This window comes from Telmatherina bonti, assembly GCF_933228915.1.
Source record: "Telmatherina bonti genome assembly, chromosome: 18".
In the NCBI taxonomy this organism is placed as follows: Eukaryota; Metazoa; Chordata; class Actinopteri; order Atheriniformes; family Telmatherinidae; genus Telmatherina; species Telmatherina bonti.
This window is the reverse complement of record NC_136616.1, coordinates 8,389,386-8,411,583: the sequence shown is the minus strand read 5'-3', so window position 1 is coordinate 8,411,583 and position 22,198 is coordinate 8,389,386. Positions and strand designations below refer to the sequence as shown.

The following is a 22,198-nucleotide window of genomic DNA, read 5'->3' as shown; positions in this document are numbered from 1 at the left end:
GTAATCCACTAAACGTTAATATCCTTTTATGTTCTGCTGCTAGTTGTAGCTGCAAGTGAGCGCGTGTTTCATACTTCCTTTACTTTTGCTGTTGTCCGTTATTGACTGTGACAACCATTAAAAACAGCTTCTTCCAACAGCGCTGTGCTATTCTTCTTATTCAGTGGCCACTGCCTTTGTGTTGCAGATTATAATTCTCAATGTGAACTTTATGAACTGTGTCCCGATAGAGATCTGTGCCAACTGAACTGTGGACTGCCACTTGCGCATTATGGCCACACATTCAGCATTAATGCAAACAAATATGACAGCGTTTGTTTGTTCCAGTCATAAATCTCATGGTTGCTCGGAAGCAGCGTGACCACAGAGGCGGCCAGTGATGAAAGGCCAGATGATGCTGCTGATGAAAGAATAAACAGGATAAAGGGTTGTAGTGAATGGAAATTCAAGGAAGGCTTATTGGCTCTCAGCTTATTTACTTCTAGAGCCACGTTTACTAAATAGAGCAAATTAGGATGAAGCAGTCTACTGGAAGCAGATGGAAACCAGCATGTGAACAAGCAAACCTTTGACCTGCTATACCAAGCCAAATGAACCCCTGGGGGAGGACTGGTGAGCCGAAAGTCAGCTTTCACATCTCGGCACGAAGCTTTAGCATCACCTAAATAACTGCCACTAAGTCTGGTGGAGCCACTACACCAAACATGCAACAAAAACAAAGACGAGCACGATTCCTCCTGCGTTGCTGTGTCATGTTTCCTCCGGCTGTGCCCACAAACTTGCTGAGCTGCCGACAGTAACTCATGTTTAGCATAGACAGTTAGCTATCTAAGAATAAACATAAATATATGTTTTGTTTTGGTTTGGTTTTTTTTTAATATTTCAAATATTTGTTAGAATATTTAACATGAATATATATTAAATATTTGAATGTTTTTGGTAGATGAAAGAACAGCATCACAGTAAACAGAAGAGATCAGTGACGACTCAGGCAGGTTGCAGATGCTGAAGCAACGTCCTAATTTTCCATTGTTTGGGTCTAATCTTCCTTCACTGTACAAATATTCAATAACAGACTCTTGTCGACATATTCGTTTAGATATTTAATTCTTTTTGTTGTGTCATGCTGCTTCACCACCAGAAGGCACAAAGCAGTGTCTTCACCAGGTTGTGGATGAGCAGCGTGCTCCATGCTCCACCAGCATATTTATTCTCATGTTTTTTGTATATCGTAGTCCATCTGTGAGGAGGTGCGAGGGAAAAGCGTGATCCTGCTCATGAATCTGAGGATTTCTACATGAAATAACGCCAAAACGACCCTCTATCAGTCTGTCGTCTCCGATATGGACAAATCCAAACCACATGCTAACCCGCGTAGCACCTTCTCTAACTGATGTGCAGAAAATCTGTCCCATCACTCTGTTCACTCACCTCTAACACAGAACACACTGAATAGGGAGCTAATGTTTGTTTGTTGTTGTTGTTTTTAACTTGCATTTGCACACCTAACTACCTTCACTGTGCTGATTACAGTTTTTCTGGCTTGACCACATCCATTTGGCCCACCTGCATATTTGATAAGATATTATACTCCAGTACATTTTTACATTGGTTATTTTATTATTACTTGAATAACAGTGTTCTTATGTAAGTTTTCTGGAAAAAAGAAAACTCCAGACAGACTCCTTTAGCCTTGATCCAGTTTAGCTCTGATTAGCATTTGCTGAGTCATTGTTTCGATATGTTTTTGCAGTGTCACAAGATTTCTTTCCACGCAGAGTTGCCTTAACTTTTTACAAAGATCTCGTATTGATGATGAGAGATTCTGACCACAGCAGGAAGGCTTCTCCAGCATATTCCAAAGATTCTGCATGTGGTTCAGGTCAGGACTCAGTGATGTCTCCTGTTCCCTGAACCACTCTTTTACAATCTGAGCCTCCTTTTACTCTGCTTGATCCGGATGACTTGACCCTTCCTAAACAGACTATTTTCTTTTTCACACCCACAGGGTGTCTTTCCACTGGCGGTTTAAGAGATGAGAAGCTACTCATTGTGTTTTTTAAGGGTAAATTTAAGGTTAAATAACCTTTTACCAGCTAAAAGACAAGCAATCCTGCAGTAATTATCTATCAGAAAACTCCTAACTCTTTGCTTAGTTTAATCCAGGTACTGACTTTCTTTTCTAAATTCTCAGTTTATGTTTAGTTGCTATTTCATTACTGTTACACTTTTATTTCTGTTAACAATAATGACATTTCTTATCCTTTGATTTGCATATTTGCTGTTGTGAACCACTAAATTCACACATCCTTCCATTTGTCAACATTTCTTTACATCCCAGTTCTTCATTTATTATTCAATAAGCAAAATATGGTTTCGATTAAAATATTTTTTTGCTTTTACTGAAAACCATCTTTTATAAAAACATACTGAGATTTTCCGTCTGGAGCACTATACAAGGACACTTCATGATAAAGAGTGAAACATAAGCCATGAATGGAAAAGGTTAATAGATATGGTTTGTTTCGTCAGCCCTTTCTACATTTGAACTTATGGTTGTAAGTAGTAAATATGAACAAATGAATAAATAAGTAATCTTGCTTCATCTGGTCGTTTACACAATCCTGATAAATGATTGCATGTGTCTAGTGAAGGATTACAGTAATAAATCTGTGCTTTTGTTGCACAAGACCCCTGAGGGAAGCTGACTTGCTCCTGAGAGCAGAAATAACTTCTCTGGAGTGGCCTGCATGAGCGATCAGTTATAGAAAATGACATGTATACATTGTGTCCTGCAGCATTGTGGGAAAATCAATACTGAATGTGAAAAAAGAAAATCCTCACTCTGTCAACATCCAGTGTGGCAGCAGCTTTATTTAAGCTGAGCACGGCCTGAATTAAGATGTCGACTGGAAGTCCATGATGTGGGCTGACTGGTGTGTCATTGTCTGCTTAATATTTGACCCATTTGCCCAACTTGTTCTTCTTTTTGCAGCTGTGCATTTGATAGATCATCCCTGACACACCTGACACGAGGATTAAAATGTTTGCCTCTGGCTCTTTTCTCCCTGTGGTGTGTTTAGACAGTGTGTGTGTGTGTGTGTGTGTGAGTCCCGTGGGAAGGAATGGCCACAGCACCGAACCCTACAAGATATCCTTGATGGTAAATCATGTCAAGAGGAGCAGAGGGAGGCAGAGAGGGTGAAGGAAGGACGCCTTGCTGTTTATGCCAACTGATGTGCATAGTGTTCACAGTGTGTGGGAATGTGTGTGTGGTGGGTAAAGACTTGCACTGATAAAAGGTCAAGACAAGTGTTCCTGCCTGCCAGTCAAATGTATACCACAAGGATTAGCTTCATTCCTGCTTGCAGTGCTGCCAGAAACCACCAGGGGGAGCTCTGAAGCTGTGATGGTCTCTCCTCCCCCTCCGCCTCCCTCTCTTCGGCAGAGTCCCTATCACCTCGCCTAATTCTGTCTGCTTCATTTTATCCCACACAAAGCTGACATATTCATAGGTTTTGTAGAGAAAGACAGTGAGTATACACATGGAGGCAGGGAGGGAGAGAGCTCTCAGGCTTACTTGTTTTGGATCTTACTGATGCAGGAGAAGATATGCATGACGTTGCATAAGACATTTAGAACAGCAGATACAGAATGGGTGAGACACTGGAGAGCAGTGAGGCTGTGCCATAACCTCAGCTGATATCCAACACTTTTCTTAGAGACGGCCAGCTTTTTCCACATTGGCTCCTGTGGGCAGAAGGAAAGCCATTTTTGCTTGCATGTGAAGAATGGAATGCAGCTGCTATTCTGCACAGGCAAACGAGTGACAACCAGAAGGCATGAAAATGAAGGCTGTGCAGACGTAGCGTAGAAAACTGCAGATCTTTGAATGGCCACTTGAGCCAGGCTCCAAAATGATGGATCTCTGAGCAAAAACAACTGACTTTACAGCAGAAATAAACAGGTCTACAGCCTGGAGCATGTTTGCTGTTCTGTACTGTAACGCCTAAGGAGACGTGGAAGAAAGTGGATTCGTGTTTAACTCACTCTATTAAATACAGTACGCTGAGTGCTGTTCCAGTCAGGGCCCATTTTAGAGATATTTTAGCTCAAAGAATCCAAATAATAAAGCTGAGGTTTCAGATTTGTTGTCCATAAATGCCTGATATCAGAGTAGTTGAATCCATCTCCATGGCTTCATGAGCCAAATGGGATTTTGTAGAACCAAGAAGTGAAACTGGTACAAAGATTGAATTCTTTTGTTTTTATTATTATTTTGCATGTGAATGCAGCGTGCATCACAACTACGTCATCATGAATACCTTTTATGTCTGCTTGTTAGATGTCGACAGGAAAATCAAAACAAGATGTGATTCACACAAGTAGTCGGTTTTGGTTCTTTTTGTGCATCGCTGCAGGAAATAAGCTAAATTTTAAAGTACATAAGGATTTATTGAGGAACTGATAGAAAATGGAATTTAATTTTAACATTATATATGATGTTATTAAAGAAAAAGGGCAAAAAATACAACATAACTGAGTTACTCAGGACTTGCTTCATGCCAAAGCAAACGTCTGGTGGATAGACTGGCATCCAGGAACATGTACAGATTTCAGAGGAAGTATTACTAGTGACTAATCATTTTTCCTGTTACGATGCTTGACTAAATTGTAGTAAATAGCATTTACTTATAGAAAAGGTGAACATTTACATCATTTATAGCACAGTACTAACAATAATTCCATGTCCACAGATGTCATAGATCACTTTCAGCAATAAAGTGATTTTTAAACATTAATGTTTAAAAATGGTGGCAGTGTCTCAGGTGGTTGTCCTGACCAGAAGGACGGCACTCTGTAGGTGTTCTCCGAGGGCCAGTCCCAACCAAGATAACCCTGCTAACGTGGTAAGCACCAGCAAAAAAAAACAAAAAAACAAAACAAAAAAAAAAAAACACTGCTGTTGAGGTTTCTTTTTTTTTTTTCCAATCACAACTGGGACAAACTCAGCAAGGTCAGAAATCATTGTTCAGTATGGACAAAGTGAATTGTTGTGTTAACATGAGATCATTTAGATAAAAGCTGACTGACATTACAAGTAAATACAAGTCCAAAATTAAATGATATCCCTGGTTTTGAATTATACAACATTATCTGTCATTTTGTTTTTGTTTCGGAAAAGAAAAGTGACATCAGTGTTATAGAAACAGAACTGAGTCAGATTTAATCCAATCACATTAACCTGAACCAAACCATTCTGTTTTAAGGGATATTACACCTTGTTTGTAGTTATATTGAATGATCTTTTAGCAGACAGACACACACCCCTGTTCTGCATGGAAATGTGTGTAAATGTGTGCTCTTTGGGATTTCAGAACATGTAAGCAGTCATTGATCTGCTGGCCAGCAGCCCGGCAGTAAACACATGGTCAGGCCTGGTCAGTGTCATTCATAGCTCGCCTCCCTCTGTGGGGATGGTCTGCTGTAAATCTAGAGGGCTCTTTAACACTCTGCCTGCCTGTTGAGTCGATTACAAAGATCCGCTGGGGCCTCAAGCTGTTATGTGATCTGACGCTGATCACCTGGACGACATGATATGGCTGGTTAATTATGAGTTAAGTCACACACTACCATGATTGCTCAGGCATTTGTTTCTCTCTAATTTAAGAAGGACATTTGGAAGCTAATTCAAGCAGAGATTAGTGACTCGAAGTGGCTATCAGTTTCAGATAAAAGCGACATTTAGACTAACAGAGTAAAACATTTATGCTACAGGTAACTGATACTCCTGCATTGGATAAAAAATTCTCTTTGAGGATTAGAGATGAACAAACATGCAGATCGTCTGGTAAACAACGGTACTCTGTGTAGCGTGCCACTTTGACGTTTGGCTAATGATCACCATGATGCAGTCAGTGGTTGGTGGACTGGCTCAAGCTGTAAATCTTTAAAATCCTGTTGGCCTCCCAAACTCATTAAGCTGGTCTCACTCTGCTGATCACACACAGCTCCACAACATGTCTGACCCTTGCCGTGTGTGTGTCTGTGTGGTGCTCAAAGTGTGTACATTTTTTCCTCATCTGAGCAAAGTACAGCGTACTCTAACACAGATCACCCAACTTACAAGTGTATAATAATATCAGAGCAATATGAAATATTATGCAGATTGTGGTGGGCATGGGAACATATCCGTGTAATCTAATTATACTAAGTCCACATTAAGAGTCGGTTTTCTCGCAGTTTTCTATCAGGCCTCGATGTTATCGCCTGCTTTCCCCCACCCAAACTTCCTGATTATGTTTTTTTTTTCTATTTTCAGACACACAAAGAAGCTGATTCACCATCTTTGCGTTAATGCATGCACATTAGGCTTTTGTTGCATTCTGGGCTGCTTACGATTCCCATTATTAGTACTGACAAGACATTCATTCCAATTACATTTATCCCCTAAAAAATGTGAAGAAGTAAGCACAGCAAGTCTAAGTGGAATTGATTGTATCTCACTGCTGGTATCTGCACCTGCCAGCTGATGGCTGGGTGCATCCTGAGGGTCCTGGGTTTTCTCCACTGTGCTCTGTGTTTTTACTATGCATGTGCACAGACGGAGCAACATTTCACACAGATCACGCCCCAGTTCACTCCCATACACAGACGTTCATGCTGGTTTTGCTCTTTTGTTTTTCATTAAAGCTTTGTAAGGATGTGGGGGATTATTTGTTCAGAAAGGTTTTAAATGCCCTGTCACCCCTGATGAATTAGGCCGCTCTGCAGTTGTTTGGCTGAGTACATTCCATGCATTCATACTGAGCTGAACACTTTCTTTACTTGTTTGTTAATAGGAGAAGAGAAGAAATATCCCTAACGGAACTAAATATGTGTAGTTGCTTTTGATATAATACTTATTTAACTGCAGCTCAGTATATGACTTTAAATGATGTGAACATGAAGGTGAGATGTACCTGGAGTAGGATGGGCTGGATTTATTAGAATGAAAAACATACAGATAGAATTAAGGATCTTCTGCTTAGCTTCCTTCTGGAGGAAAAAAAGAGAAACTTTAGTTACGATGGGAGGGAGGAGAAATTTAGTTTAAAGAAGAAGAGGCAGAGATTTACAGTGTCGTCCAAATGCTGAAAGAAAAAGCAAAAATGCAAGAAGGAAGCATGAACAAGAGCTTCGCTGCAGCAGACCTGAGCTGTGCATGTGTGGTTTACCTGGCGCAGGTTGCGGGTAACTCGCACGTCATGCCAGGCGTTGTCGTTGAACTTGCCATTGACAGGCTCCACCAAGGCCTCAAAGGCCCCTGAACCCAAGTTGATGACCAGCCAGACAGCGCCGCTCTTCAGGGAAAGGTTCACGTAGTCAGCTGACTTGCCGGTGTGCAGCATGAGGCCGTTGCGTTGCAGCGTTCGGAAGGATAGCGTGATCTCATCGGTGCTGCTCTGGATTGGTGTCAGAGAGAGGTCATAGCAGAAGAACTCGTTGCCCTTGAAGGTGGCGACCGACTCTTCCTTTCCTGCAGAGAGAAGGCACAAAAAATGAACGCCTTTAACAGAACGTGTGCACGTGCACCTAGCACAACCATCTACAAACTCAAAGCAGAGGAAGAGCCCTCACAACAACCGTATTCACACATTTAGAGATGCAACTGATTACGTCTGGTTACAACACTGGTGCTTCACAGATGTTTTCATCTTCAACCGCAGATTTTATAACTAGCTCTTTTTACTCATTAAAGGAAGAAAAAGAACAACTTCGGGTAGGATGAGGTTTCCTCTGGTAGATAATTAAAAACAAGGCAAAACCAGAGGGTCAAGATAAAAATAAAAATATGATTTTGAATCATAACACAATGAAACAACTGCTGAAAACTAAGTAGACTCAAAGAAGGCTGAAAAGCACACAGACAGGGTTGCCTGCTGGTCTGTATACAGAACACGGCCTCCTTCCACTGCATTAAGCTTTGCTCACACGATACCAAAGAAAACGGACAGTTTGTACAATGGACAAATGTCAAACATCAGCCTAACAGCAGCTGAGAAGGACTCTGTCTGCAAGGACAGAAAACACACACCTGCAGCTGTCACAGGAGAAAGAGACCACACACATTTCCTGTCTCCTCGGTCAGACAAGTCAAAATGGGACACTGAGCTGGAAAATAGAAGTATTTAACTAAGTCCTGCCATTATTTTCATCTCGCATCAGTTAGAAATGTCACGATCAACTGATTTCACAATAAACTGCAGAAGTAAATGCCACAATTAATCCCTTGACTCTTCCACAAACTGCATCGGCAGATCAGCAGGAAACTAAATACCAGAACATCCATGTATCGCCGCTTGTGTTGCTTTGTTTGTTTGGTACAAGTTTCACACAAGGTGTACAGAATGAGAAAATGGCAGAAGGAAAGTGATTCCTTCCAAACAAACGCCATGGTGGGGGTCCTTTTATTGGGTGACAGAAAATGTCGGACATCTCGCCGGCCTGTAAAGTTTGCCGTAACAGCAGCGTTGTATTCCAGAGTAAACACATTCCCACTAAATGCCATCATCTCACTGGCAGCTTGTAGAGCGGTGTGCGACCAGGCCTGGGCTCACAGCACTATGTGCCGAGTGAAGCAGCTTTACTGAACGTTACATTATGCAGATGAGAAAAGGTGAAACACTGAAAGGTCTTTTGAAGGATATATTTGCTGTTTAAACATGATACACTCGAGGTAAGGTTGATGCCTGGGTGCAAATAGTATGCAGAGGCCTGTAGAAAACACTAATTCATTTCAGACATTTAAGTCTTGTTTCTTTCTTCATTTTCACTGTTAAGACCCACTAACGATCAACGCTGAAGACAAAATAAGCCGGTATGGTCTGTTTTCAGTTGAACCTGCATTATTGAGTTGTACAGCTGACATAAAGCCAGCAAAAGGAACAAACCAGAGAAGAAGAGGAACAGGAAGAAAATGATTCAGAATCTGTGAAATCAAAAGTAGCCAAAGAAGATGCATACGTTGAGAAGAGCACAAAACTTCCAGATTTTATTTTTCTACTTCTCCTGGTGCTTTTGGATGGCTGTATACTACTACAGAGCAGTGATTTACCGCTGCTGGCGGGTGTCAGAACGTGGAAGTCTGAACTCAGCATTGCCACCTAGTGGATGTACAGGCTTAACAACAATTGCAATGAAAAAAATGCATGGAGGCATGATGGTGGTGACAACTTTTATAACAGGCATAAGGTCAGAAGAAGTTGAATCATGACTTTGAAACCAAAAATATATTAGATGCCTCCGGTTGCAAGAACAGAAAAAGCAGATCTTATTAACAACGACAAGAACACCCCAATCCCCCTTTAAATTCCACAAATCTGGTATCTTCTTTGCATGGACTGTGACCTTAAGTGATGACTTCCTGTGTTCATTTAAACTTCCACATGTCTAAATCTCACCCCCCCAGAGGGACATGGGGGGCAGTATGTAGAGTAAGCTTCAGGTAATATGCTTTGGGGCTCAGTAAAGGGCAAACCGCCGCCATCTGGAAACCCAGAATGGGTGGATCCAGTTTATCCTCAACTTTCATGACTGCAAACCACTTCAAAACGTCTGTGCATTTCCCTGGAAACAGAGCCTAGCTGGCCACAGACCAGGGGAAGGAGGGGCCGGCCTTTTTCTAGACTGACAGCTAGACCTCACGAGCAACTGGATTCACCCCCGCAGCAATCAAGTGGGAGAAGAAGAGTGGTGAAAGATAATGGCATGTCCATTATTTGGCTGTGTAATCTGACTGAAACAGGACCATCTTCTTTTTTCCTCTGATATTTGCTAATGTAAACAACAACAACAAAACATTTCTCCGATGCTGGACACATGCAGAAGCAGTGAGAGAGCCACAACAAGGATGTTAAGTGACAAGCTAACAGCTGTGGAGCATTTAGGAGCATGATAGCGCTTCACTTGAAGACAAACACGAGAACGTAACACGGGTGGATGCACCCACATAAACAGAAACATTTTATGGAGGGGGGCAAGGAAGTGAAGGACAAATGGCATGCGGACACAGACAGCTACTTAAAAGAGCACTTTGGCAGAAATCGAAATTTAGAGCAATTTCAACTGAAGTGTGAATTGTTTGTGAAAAGAAAAAAAAGGAGAAAAGGAATGAGATGGAGAGAAAAAAATGACACACAAAAGCAAATCCCCCATGAGCAGCGTGTTGGCTGTGCCTCATGCACAGAGAACAAAAGCGGAGCAAATGGACCACAGCAACCATTTTCAATTATATACTAAGTTGGACCCCCTCTCTTAGAAGGAGGGGGCTGTTTACGGTAAGCAACAAACAGCTTGTGATTGCTTTCATGAGCTCAGTGAGACTGAGCCCCATGCAATGAAGAGACACAAGCAGCAAACAAAAAACTTTGCTTTGTTTATGTCTTTTTAATGAACAGAAGGCTGAGGGGAGGAGATAAAGCCGGTGAGGAGCAGAGAGTGACAGGAGAGGACGAGGTGGGAGTCTTTATAGCCACAACTGTCAGTCTGATCACGATGCCAACACTGCCCCTCCATAAATTACTCTAAGGTTACTACTAGCATATGATATCATGGTCAGAGCATGGAGAACTTACTCTATTAGCATTTTACTGAAACAAATATGCTGTTTCATGTCACAATCGGGATTTGTTCTGTGGAGAGTTTCACTGGGTGTGGCGTGCATCAGGACGATGTACGCCACTGGTCCCTCTGGTCGCCACACCAGTCACAGTCATGCTACATCCAGCTGTCAGCGTCCAAAAAAATAGAACTGAATGGTTCTTTTATTGTTATATTTCACTGGAATTTGTTTATAATTTCAAGTTGTACAAACTGCAGAGGCTGCAAACACATTTTAAATTTAATTGTTTTCCATGACGTCTAAACGTCTCACAAAATCTGATTCAGCATTTTCACAATCTCCAAAATCCTTTTTAGAAGTGAACAATTTTCCCTCATTTCATCCCTCATTTCCACATGTTGCCTTGGAAGGAAATACATTCCTGACTTGTTGGAAAATGAAGAGAGCTAAAACACTTCATAAGCTAATGTTAAATGAAGTCTTGTTCCCATCAGAGACAATGCACCCACAAAAGACAGAAAAAGACTGCAAGCTATTTCATTTTCATTTGTACAGCTGGTAACTGGCCTGAACCAGATCAGGGTGATCTCCCCGTTTCCAACATTGTGCTCAAACCACCATTTTCCCAACGCTGGCCAGAAACGTGGAGCTTCACCTCAGCAGATTCATTTAACTGTAAATGATCTAAACTTGCTTTAACTGTAAACTTAAACTTAAACTTTTATTGTGGCATCAGTGGGCATTTGTCCTTCTCACATCATTGATCAAAAACTGAATACAATTTGATGGTTTTATTAGCAGAGCAACTGTTATCATTATTTTTCTTTTAATAAACAATTATTATGAATTAGAGTAATATGGATTGTCTAATAAATCTAATTTGATTGGATTAAAGTGATTGAATTGGATTGAGTTTTGTGTTGAAAGTGTTCTGAGATGAGTGTCAGGAATTGGTTTCATGCAAACAAAGCTGAAATCCAGTTTGCATTCCTTCATCCACCGATCTGTTCAGCTTAACAGGGGAAATAACTGTGCTGAGGTTTAAGTTGCACACTTTGCATTTAGCTGTTATTTTCTTTGACTTAAATTGCCAAACTTCCACCAACTCTGCGCTCAAACAAATCAGCTGACACACTGAGCGAGATAGGCCATGTTGGATGGTTCTACAGGCAGTCACAGAAAACTGCACTTTTCTGTCTTTAAATCTGACAAACGTGTTAAACAAGTCCATATATTGTTGAAGAAGAAGTTAAAGGAATTTTTTATATGTAATCCTACCTTAATACACTATCACAAACTGTGGAAAATATGTCATGACGCCGAGAAATAACAATATCAATACAGCCAGGAGCCACAAACTAATTCGAGAAATGTCTAGTCTTTCTTTGAGAACCCTTCAGTTCCTGTAAACACAAAGTTGTTTCCATACATTTTCCTCCGCTGTACGTCTCTCACTCACCCTCTCCCATGGTGGCCCTTGTCTCAGCATATGTGCATACACACTTGCAGTGTACATGTTTCACTGAGATCACATCTCTTTCTGCAGAGCCCAGGAGCAGAGACTAACCGGAGGAGAGATGAGACACATGAGAGTGCAGCAGAGACGAAAGTGCTGTCATGGTCTCAATTAACCTCACAGAAAGCCCTGAGTACATTAGAGAAATGACTCATTGGAAATGGAGCCACCTGTAATAGCATCTTTATTATTAATTAAAAGTTGAGCTCCTCTGGTGTTTGATTTTATAGCGTTTGTTCAACAGACCTTTAGCGCTGCTGCTTTTAAAGGTTGGAAAAAAGGAAAGGATCAAACCGGAAACTTCTTCCTGGAGAAGCAGACGTAATGAGGCAAACCAGTTACTGTCATCTGCTCTTGCGTATTAACCTGACTCCTGTAGCCCTCCATGCGGCTTTTCCCTTGGGGTGTGTGGAGAGGAAATTTAATGGCTTCATGATTTTGATGATGAGAATACTTAGAACAGGTGGGAAAACACTGGCAGACCATCACAGGCTGCATGTGAGGACGAGGATGGCTTTCATCCCAAACAAAGCAAGAAGGGATGGAAACGTTCTGCTCTCCAGACTCATAATGAGCGGGAGGGAAATAAATCCCAGGTTTGATTACTATATGATATTATATTGATTCAGTGGATATCAATTTAAAAATCTCTGATATCACAAATGGTATAAACTTAATTTAGTAGATACAGGATCCAGAGATTTATATGAGACACATACTGATTGAATTCAGTCACTTCTGTTTATATCAAATCACATGACAAAACTGCACCAGTCTTCGGTTTCTGTCAAAAATCATTTAACATCTGGTCACCAAATAATGGCCTTTTTTTTTTTTTCTAAAAACACAAAAGACTGTTTATTTTTGTAAATATCAGGTTGAGTTTTTTGTGTTTAAAAAAAACAAACAAACAAAAAAAAAAAACACATGACAGGATATTATTTTCAGAGGGGGAGGATATTTAAATATAAATACGGGCAATAAGGGTATTCTTAGTGTTTGCATATTAAGCATAATATGTTGATTTCAGAGGATGACGATTTCATTTTTGCAAATATCAGAAATTCTGCAGTGATACCATCTTGGATTTGATTCAGAGCCAGTGGTCAGTATTAGAAAATATCACATCTCCCCAGATCCATTTAAACTACAGAAAACCACTGAAATATATTTTTGATTTATGAGCTTCATTTTCATTTAAACAATCTGTCATTTTGAAATATCAACAACTTAAAACAGAAGCATTGAATTTTAAAATGCTGCGCTGGACTGCTGACCTGATGGACTGGTGACCTGGTAGACTGGTGACCTGATGGCCTGGTGACCTGATGGATTGGTGACCTGGTAAACTGGTGACCTGATGGACTGCTGACCTGATGGACTGGTGACCTGGTAGACTGCTGACCTGATGGACTGGTGACCTGGTAGACTGGTGACCTGATGGCCTGGTGACCTGATAGACTGGTGACCTGATGGACTGGTGACCTGATAGACTGGTGACTTGATGGCCTTGTGACCTGATGGACTGGTGACCTGATGGACTGGTGACCTGGTATACTGCTGACCTGATGGACTGGTACCTGGTAAACTGGTGACCTGATGGCCTGGTGACCTGGTAGACTGCTGACCTGATGGACTGGTGACCTGGTAGACTGGAGACCTGATGGCCTGGTTACCTGATGGCCTGGTGACCTGGTAAACTGGTGACCTGATAGACTGGTGACCTGATAGACTGGTGACCTGGTAGACTGCTGACCTGATGGACTGGTGACCTGGTAGACTGGAGACCTGATGGCCTGGTTACCTGATGGCCTGGTGACCTGGTAAACTGGTGACCTGATAGACTGGTGACCTGATAGACTGGTGACCTGATGGACTGGTGACCTGGTAGACTGGTAACCTGATGGCCTGGTGACCTGATGGACTGGTGACCTGGTATACTGCTGACCTGATGGACTGGTACCTGGTAGACTGGTGACCTGATGGCCTGGTTACCTGATGGCCTGGTGACCTGGTAAACTGGTGACCTGATAGACTGGTGACCTGATAGACTGGTGACCTGATGGACTGGTGACCTGATGGACTGGTGACCTGGTATACTGCTGACCTGATGGACTGGTACCTGGTAGACTGGAGACCTGATGGCCTGGTTACCTGATGGCCTGGTGACCTGGTAAACTGGTGACCTGATAGACTGGTGACCTGATAGACTGGTGACCTGATGGACTGGTGACCTGGTAGACTGGTGACCTGATGGCCTGGTTACCTGGTAGACTGGTGACCTGATGGACTGGTGACCTGGTAGACTGGTGACCTGATGGCCTGGTTACCTGATGGCCAGGTGACCTGGTAAACTGGTGACCCGATAGACTGGTGACCTGATGGACTGGTGACCTGGTAGACTGGTGACCTGATGGCCTGGTTACCTGATGGCCTGGTGACCTGGTAAACTGGTGACCTGATGGACTGGTGACCTGGTGACTTGGTGGACTTTTATCAAAAACTAAACAGTCTGTTGTTATTGATCAGATTTACATGACGGCGTGTCATAGTTCTGTCCTGATACAACCCATCATAACCCCCACCAGTAGACAGAGCGTCGGAAAACACGCTGACCACCTTATAAAATATCAGCATTTTTTCAACTCTCTCATCGACTTGATGATGGAAAACATTATGTCTATCATGGGAACAGCTGGATGTACCATTGCAGTAATTTCTGAGTTGTATTTCTGTGTTAGTATTTACGCCAACATGTTAGCTGGGAGCCTTGCGATGGACTGGCGAGCTGTCCAGGGTGTGCTCTGCCTTTCGCCCAAAGACTGCTGGGATAGGCTCCAGCTTCCCCGCACCCCTTTATTGGGCTATGAACTGTAATGAATGAAAAAGTCTTCATCAGGACATTAAAACGTTCAGCTGCTGGTCAGGATAAAGGTTAGACATGCAATACAAGCTGAGTTTGACATGATTTTAGGTGATTTTCTTATTATCATGTAATGCTGTAAAAAGCAGCTTACAGAGTTTCAGCGGAGCATATTTTCAGTTTGTTGATATTTTATATTGTATTTATTAAGTTTAAGTTACACATCAGGATAGTATACATTGTGTCCATGAAGTGCTTTATTTTATCAGGAAGAGGATGGTATTCCAATCTGAGTCATATTAGTGGCACAGACTTGCAAGAGTACACACAATGCACAACACTCTTGCAGCATCACTACAACTGACTGTTAGTATATGCATGAAAACAGATGAAGCTCTCCAAATCAAAGACCAATCAGTTTCCAGACAATTACTGGAACTTTGAAGAGGATTGTCTCTGCACAAAGCAGCCACCCTATCGAACCTGCACAAAGGTTACCAAGCCTTTGTTTTTCCACCAAGTCAGACTTCCTGGTATTTCCAGAATGGTTCCATATTGGAAATAAAACATGAGAACATGGATGCAGTCTGTGTTTGTCAATGCTACCTTAAAAGCAGCAGTTTGAGCTAATTTCAGTGGATATTACAGTAATAAAAATGCAGTGTAGCACATATTATTAAATTTGATTCAGCTCAGAAAGAGAGCAGGTTTAGTAAGATGATCCACATGAATAGCTCTTTCCAAACTTGTGTGGTGCATTAGTCAACTCATAATGAGCCTTGATGAACTGATTTTTGTCCGACCCGATGGGGGTGATTAGGCAATTTAAGTGGGAAAAAGAGAATGGAATAAAAGTGTGCGTGCAAAAGCATCTAAAATCTAGATGACCACATGCTGGCAAATCCACTCGTTACATCACATTACCTCGCTGCTTTCTCTCTCACACACATGTGCATATACCGTCACCCTCTATTAGCTTGCAACGAGTGCCATCCACCCTGCAGAGAGAGTATCTGACGGATATGGAGAAACATTTTAGCAACAAGATGAGAGGGGGCAGTGGGAAATGTAAGGGGGATTTCAAAGCTAAGGTGCAGCTTTATGAATCAAACAGGCCTGCTGGGTCCAAACAGCACAGCTGCATTCCTATGCTAGCTGCAAGGCACAGGCAAAGGCATGTATGCTTATTTAACAATTGGCCAGTTGTAGAACTTGCATATGCTCAAACACTTGGAGAGAAATAGAAAAAGGAAAAACAAGGCAAACAAAAGCACAACTTATCCCAGAGGTGAAAAAAAAAAAAAAAAAAAAAATGTTTCTAAATCACCTAGTGGTTCACACAGAATGCCTAAAGTTAAAGTGCCTACTGCGAAGAGCGAAAATAAACAGACGAAAGTAGAAATTTCACTCAAGGTAACAAAACGTACGTGAGGCTGAGACAATGCAGCTTTTAAAAGCCTCCATCAGAGGAGGCTGGAGTGCAGAGAAACGGCTGAGGTGGGATCATTTATCCTCAGCACATCTCCGTTGGTCCCATCTGCATTAAGCCTTACGTTCTCTGTCTACCTTCACACATAAATCTCAACTGTCAGTTGTCTTTACCTAATAACACTCATGGTTTTCTGAGTTCCAACAAAAGCCAATGAATTAGTGTCCCTGCAGATGGAGCTCACAGAGCCTGATGCGTGCAAGAAGTGTCCTGCCCATCAGGACGCAGAGGAAGGGAATCCTACCACAGCAACACAGCATGTTCGTAGACGGTGCTTCTGCAGCATGAACAGTGATCTCAGCTCTCCATAGTCATTTATTAAACATCAATAAATATAATAACATGTTTTAAGGGTCATCACATGTCAAAATAAAGCATAACGGCACAAAAAAGGGTTTTTAAAATCCTGCTTATATTGTTTTTCCTATTATTCCTGAGCAGGTTTTTATTTCACCCACCTCACAGACAGTTAAACTAAAGGCTTGAAAAAATAGTGATTTAAAGTCAGAGTACATATTTCTACCAAAATAATAACAATAATAAATAGAAAAGAGTCTTCTGTGTGAGGCGTGACGCGACTGCTGAGCTGCATTGGATGAATTACAGGAACAATGTTCCCACCACCCATCCTCTTCACTCCACTTGGTCTCCAAAGCTGGTGATTACTACAGGTATTGATCCATGGACTGATTGTGATCCCATGATGAAGGTGCAATAATTTGCAGTCTTGGCAGCCAATTTACTGGAGGCCAAAGTTCTTTGTTGCACAGACTATACGGTCATCCTGTTGAGATTCTCGTTAAGCAGTACTGAATGCTACATGTCTTTCACATTTCCTTTGTCCTGAAGTATGCTGCAGGACTGTCAATACGGACTGAACACTGTCTTGTGAGGTCAGGAAAGAAAGTGGAAATACATTTAGGTTGTCCTCATTAGCTTTCTTTTGTTTTACTTTCTTGTCTTTTTGTATGAATATATTTGCGAACATTTTTGTACGACTGTGGGTCCAGAGTTAGGAGGACTGGTCAGTGGATTTCAGGTTTATAGAGTAGATAGATGTGGATGAAGGACTATAAAATATCACAGATATTGTTAACAATATCAGCAATGAGGTCCACTTTGCTGGTACCAGGATGGACCCTCTTTTAACTTCAGAGCAGCCTGCTTTCTTGGTGGCATAGAATCAGCAAGGTTGTTGCAGCTGAGGCAGATTGTTGGCTGGACAACCATTAAAAAGACTCTTCCATTCCGGCACGTACCAAAGCTGCTCTTGGATTGAGATCTGGCGAGTGCAAGCAGTGAATTCTGTTGAAAACAAAAACAGCTGGAGATGATTTCCTGCTGGAAGTTTCCATCAGAAGATGCTACACTGTGCTCATTAAGGGGTGGACATGGTCTGCAGCAAAACTCAGGTCGGCTGTGGAGGTTAAACCATGTCAGATTGGCCAAGAAAAAAATGTGTGTATTTCCATGTGAAGTTTAGGTTTGTCTTCATGTATGACCTATGATTATAGCGTGTCTATAGCGGATGTGTATGCAGGGGATGACATGCATTTTCATCGCCTTTGGCATGAAAAGTCTTCATTAGATTCCTTCACCTTTAAAGTTTGCTGCAGGTCACAGTCACGGTGCGTGGCTTGTTAATTTAATCCCTCATGGTATTAACTTGTTTGACAGCAATCAAAGCAGGCAATGAAAACAAATTATGTCTTTTTTCATTAAAGCTGAAAAGAGATTTGCAAGTAAAATCCGTACTGCAGCAGTACAGTATGCATGGCGTTGGAAACAAGGTGAGCTTTAGGATGGACAATGACAGTACACACTCCCAGTGGAGACACAAGGAAAGACAGATTTTCTACTAGTCAGGTGTGAGTTGGTGTAAAGTTTCATTTAAAATGAAGTCAGATCAATATAAAACCATGATGTGTCACAGCATCACAGGGGAACTTCTACAGAGCTGAAAGCCTTTTCTCGCATCAGCTGTTAATGTTCATGAGTCCATAATCAGGGGAACAGAATGGCAATGATGGGCATTGTAAGGCTGCAAGAAAAAACTCACAAGAGAACACGGCTGAAAAATTGCCGAAAAATCCGCCTTAAGAAGAATGTTTTAGTGGTAGAAGAAACCCTGAATTCCAGCTTCGTAGGTACCTTATGGCACTGCTAAAGGGAATCTTAGCTAAATCAGCTTGAAACAGGCAGAACAAGCAAAGAATTAGACAAAAGCCTTCTGAAGGCTCATTTATGCCCCCTTAAATGGGGAGTTCCATTTTAAATGCCGTCATGTGTCGATCCTGTCATACGTCGCCATTGGAGACATTAAGATTCACCAACCACTAGTCATTTTGGCAATTAGGGGTCCATCTGCTTGGCTTGTCCAAATGACATAAATATTTTCACTCAGCCTACTTTTTTCCAGGTTTATAATCAACAATTTCATGAAATAATTCCTTCTTTTACCTGTTGTCTCACTCCTGTTCTTTGGGTTATTTCAAAGTGGAAAATGAGACAAAACGGGAAGCAAGCAGAAGGCTTCAGGTGTCTGTCACCTTGGAAACAATCCAATTTGTTCCTAGAACCTCAGAAAGCATGGCAGCAGCCTTGACAGTCTATCCACTGTCCTTTTTTCTCGCTCTGTCTCTAGTTCGTCTTCTTTCTTATTCATTCTCATTAACATTTCTTCTCACTGTAGGTGTCTGGCAGGTGACTATTTCCTCACTGAAGACTGTTCAGACTCTGGGCTGCAAACATAAAGAAAACGTTGACTAAAATGACAGTAACAGCAACCTTAGGTATGTCAGAATGGCAGGGCCCTCAGCCAACGAGCAGTTAATGGAGACACATAATAAGCCATTCTGACAGAAACTTCACTTGAGCAGGCGCCAACTTTTCTCATATACTAAATTCACTCTACCTTCTAAATGATTTTTAACGCATTTTCACATTGGAAAGTCAGAACCGAGAGAAGAAGCTTGAAGTTTGGCAACTGTGGCAAAGGCAAACCTCTGGCTTCTATGACATGTTTGGCTATTTTTGAGTACTTTTATGATAACCTTTGATATTCCACCTTTATCTTACATTGTTTGCTATCATTCTTTCAAGCACAAGTGCAATTTGACAATTGATTCATTTAAATATACTGTACGAACAAATTAGACCTAAAAATCACAAAAAACACATAAAATAGAAGGAAAAAAGGTTTTTTGGTGTGAATACAACAAATAATTTTTTACATAAAATGCAAATATAAACACTTTATTTAACTTATTCACACGTTTAGTAAACAACAAAATTAGATAGATGCTGCGAGTCCTGTTGAACACATAGTGGCAGAGACAGTGCTTTTTTAGTTTTGTCTCCATTTATCTTTGCAATATTCCCTTTGTATGAAAAACAATTTATCCCAGAATATAGTTAGTCAAACTAAGTGCTGCAGTGCTCCATGAAAAGTTTGAAAAGATTTTAGCTTGCTGTTAAAAGCAGATCAGGATTCTGCCAATCAGACAGAGTTGGGCAGGTTGGTCCACTACTGTGGAACAACAGTCAGGCTACAGTGTCCTTCTCTGGTAGAGTAGAACTGTGGAGGAGTGAAGGTAGACAGGAGCAATTTGAGTTGGTGATTTAGGTCACTCCCACAACTTCAAGGCTTCCTCACCAACTAGTGCATCATGTTGTCATTTAATCTTTTGATTGGTTGAAGATGTAAAGTTTTTCACCAATATTAGTGTTTTTTCAGAGTTTATTTTGTTTTGCTTATGAGCACATATTACTGACAATGGTGAAATGGAGACTGTTAGGATTTATGTTGCTGCTACATCATCATACATGAACTAAGGACGCGTCTGCATATCTGTTTGTACTTATCCTCCAAATGTTGGAAATTACCAATATTTATGCAGATGATGTCTGTCAAAACCAAATGACATCATTGAAATGACTTAAGCACCATCCATGCTCCCTTTATGTACTCTGAAAGGTAAGTCCATGCCAGATGTCACTGTCCACATTCACCCCATGTGTCCTTCATGTTGGCATGGTTGTAGTTCCCCTAGAGGGCAGTGTAGAGCTCAGAAATGACTTCTGAGTTTCAGTGAATTGCAAACATGGTGAAGGTGAGGGCAATTATAATAATATGTTTCTGAAAGAAGCATAAAAAAGACAGTGGTCTGTGTAGGCAGCAGCTTTTTCTTTTTCTTTGTTCCTTTTGCTGGTCACATTCTACGTAAACACTGCCTGCAGGGTTTCTGGAACAACTCTTGTTTTCTACATCTATGCGTGCATCCAGAAGGTGTCTTCAAACAGATTAATGAGTGGAAATGGAGGGAAGACACACTGAAGTGTCCTTCCGCATCCATATTTAACATGGAGAACAAATGAGGCTTTTAACTGTAAGACATTAAATATTGATGTAGTTCAATTTGTGAGCTGTCTGAACATCCAACCTAAAAATTTGAAAGGACTTTAATGCGGGCTGAGAATATCATCATGACAACTGTTAAAATAACTTTGTGCCCCCATTTGTTTTTTTGGGTTTTTTTTAAACAAAAAAACATATGGTATTGAGACTGATAAGCTCAAAGTATTTCCTCAAAACCCTGTCTTGTCCGATCACTTCTTGTTAACCTTTGAATTCACTTTATTTGATTACTCACTGACCAAAAATAAATTCTACTATAGTAGATGTTTATCAGACAATAATATTACAAAATTTAAACAATCAATTGAATCAATTTTTTCACATCTACCATGTGTTGCATGACCGAGAGTCCCCCTTTAAGCCTTACTCCTGCTCAGATTGATCAACATGCTGGTACTATAACAGCTTCAATGCGTACAACCTTGGATAATGTTGCTCCCCTAAAGAAGAAGAAATTAGGTAAGATTATGAAGGCTCCCTGGTTTAATTCCCAGCTTCGAGCTCTAAAACAGGCATCAAGGCGTTTGGAAAACAGATGGCGTTCATCAGGACTAGAGGAGTCTCACTTAACCTGGAAAGAAAGTTTAATCGTATACAAAAAAGCCTTACGTACAGCAAGAACAGCTTATTATTCATCATTGATAGAGGAAAACAAAAACAACCCTCGGTTTCTTTTCAGCACTGTAGCCAGGCTTACTAGGAGCCGGAGCGCTGTGGAGCCATGTATTCCTTTCTCACTTAGCTGTGATGATTTCATGTATTTTTTCAGGAATAAAATTGACACTATTAGAGATCAAATTCACAATACTCTTCCTTCTACCTATAATGTTGAGCCTGTTGTGGTCTCCGAAGCATCCTTAGAACCAGGATCTGACTTGTGTCTAAATAGTTTCTGTCCTGTCCAACCCTCTGAATTAACTAAAATAATAGCTTCATCTAAACCATCCACCTGTATCTTAGACCCTCTCCCAACGAGCCTCTTTAAGGACATTTTCCCTTTAATTGATACATCACTACTAAATCTTATCAATATGTCTTTAGTGACAGGATATGTACCACAATCATTTAAAACTGCTGTAATCAAGCCTTTACTTAAAAAGCAATCTCTGGATCCAGAGGTGATAGCAAATTATAGACCTATATCTAACCTCCCATTTATGTCCAAAATTCTGGAGAAAATAGTTTCCGCTCAGCTACATGCCCACCTGAGCAGAAATAATTTATGCGAGGAGTTTCAGTCAGGATTTAGAGCTCATCATAGCACTGAGACAGCATTGGTGAAAGTTACTAATGACCTTCTTATGGCCTCA

General features: G+C 41.2%; 1 protein-coding gene across 6 annotated transcripts in view; it reads right to left on the bottom strand.

The window, feature by feature from the left end:
• nrxn2b (neurexin 2b) overlaps positions 1 to 22,198 on the bottom strand; it is a gene marked incomplete at its 5' end in the record, with an annotated part of 672,833 nt that overhangs the window by 433,349 nt on the left and 217,286 nt on the right. For 3 of the 6 annotated variants that reach the window (XM_079257326.1, XM_079257328.1, XM_079257327.1), the window contains one exon: positions 7,218 to 7,519. In XM_079257326.1, the coding sequence (XP_079113452.1) occupies positions 7,218 to 7,519 (302 nt within the window). Of the gene's footprint in view, positions 1 to 7,217; positions 7,589 to 22,198 lie in introns of all 6 variants that reach the window. The other 3 variants (XM_079257331.1, XM_079257329.1, XM_079257330.1) reach the window with 1 other exon arrangement.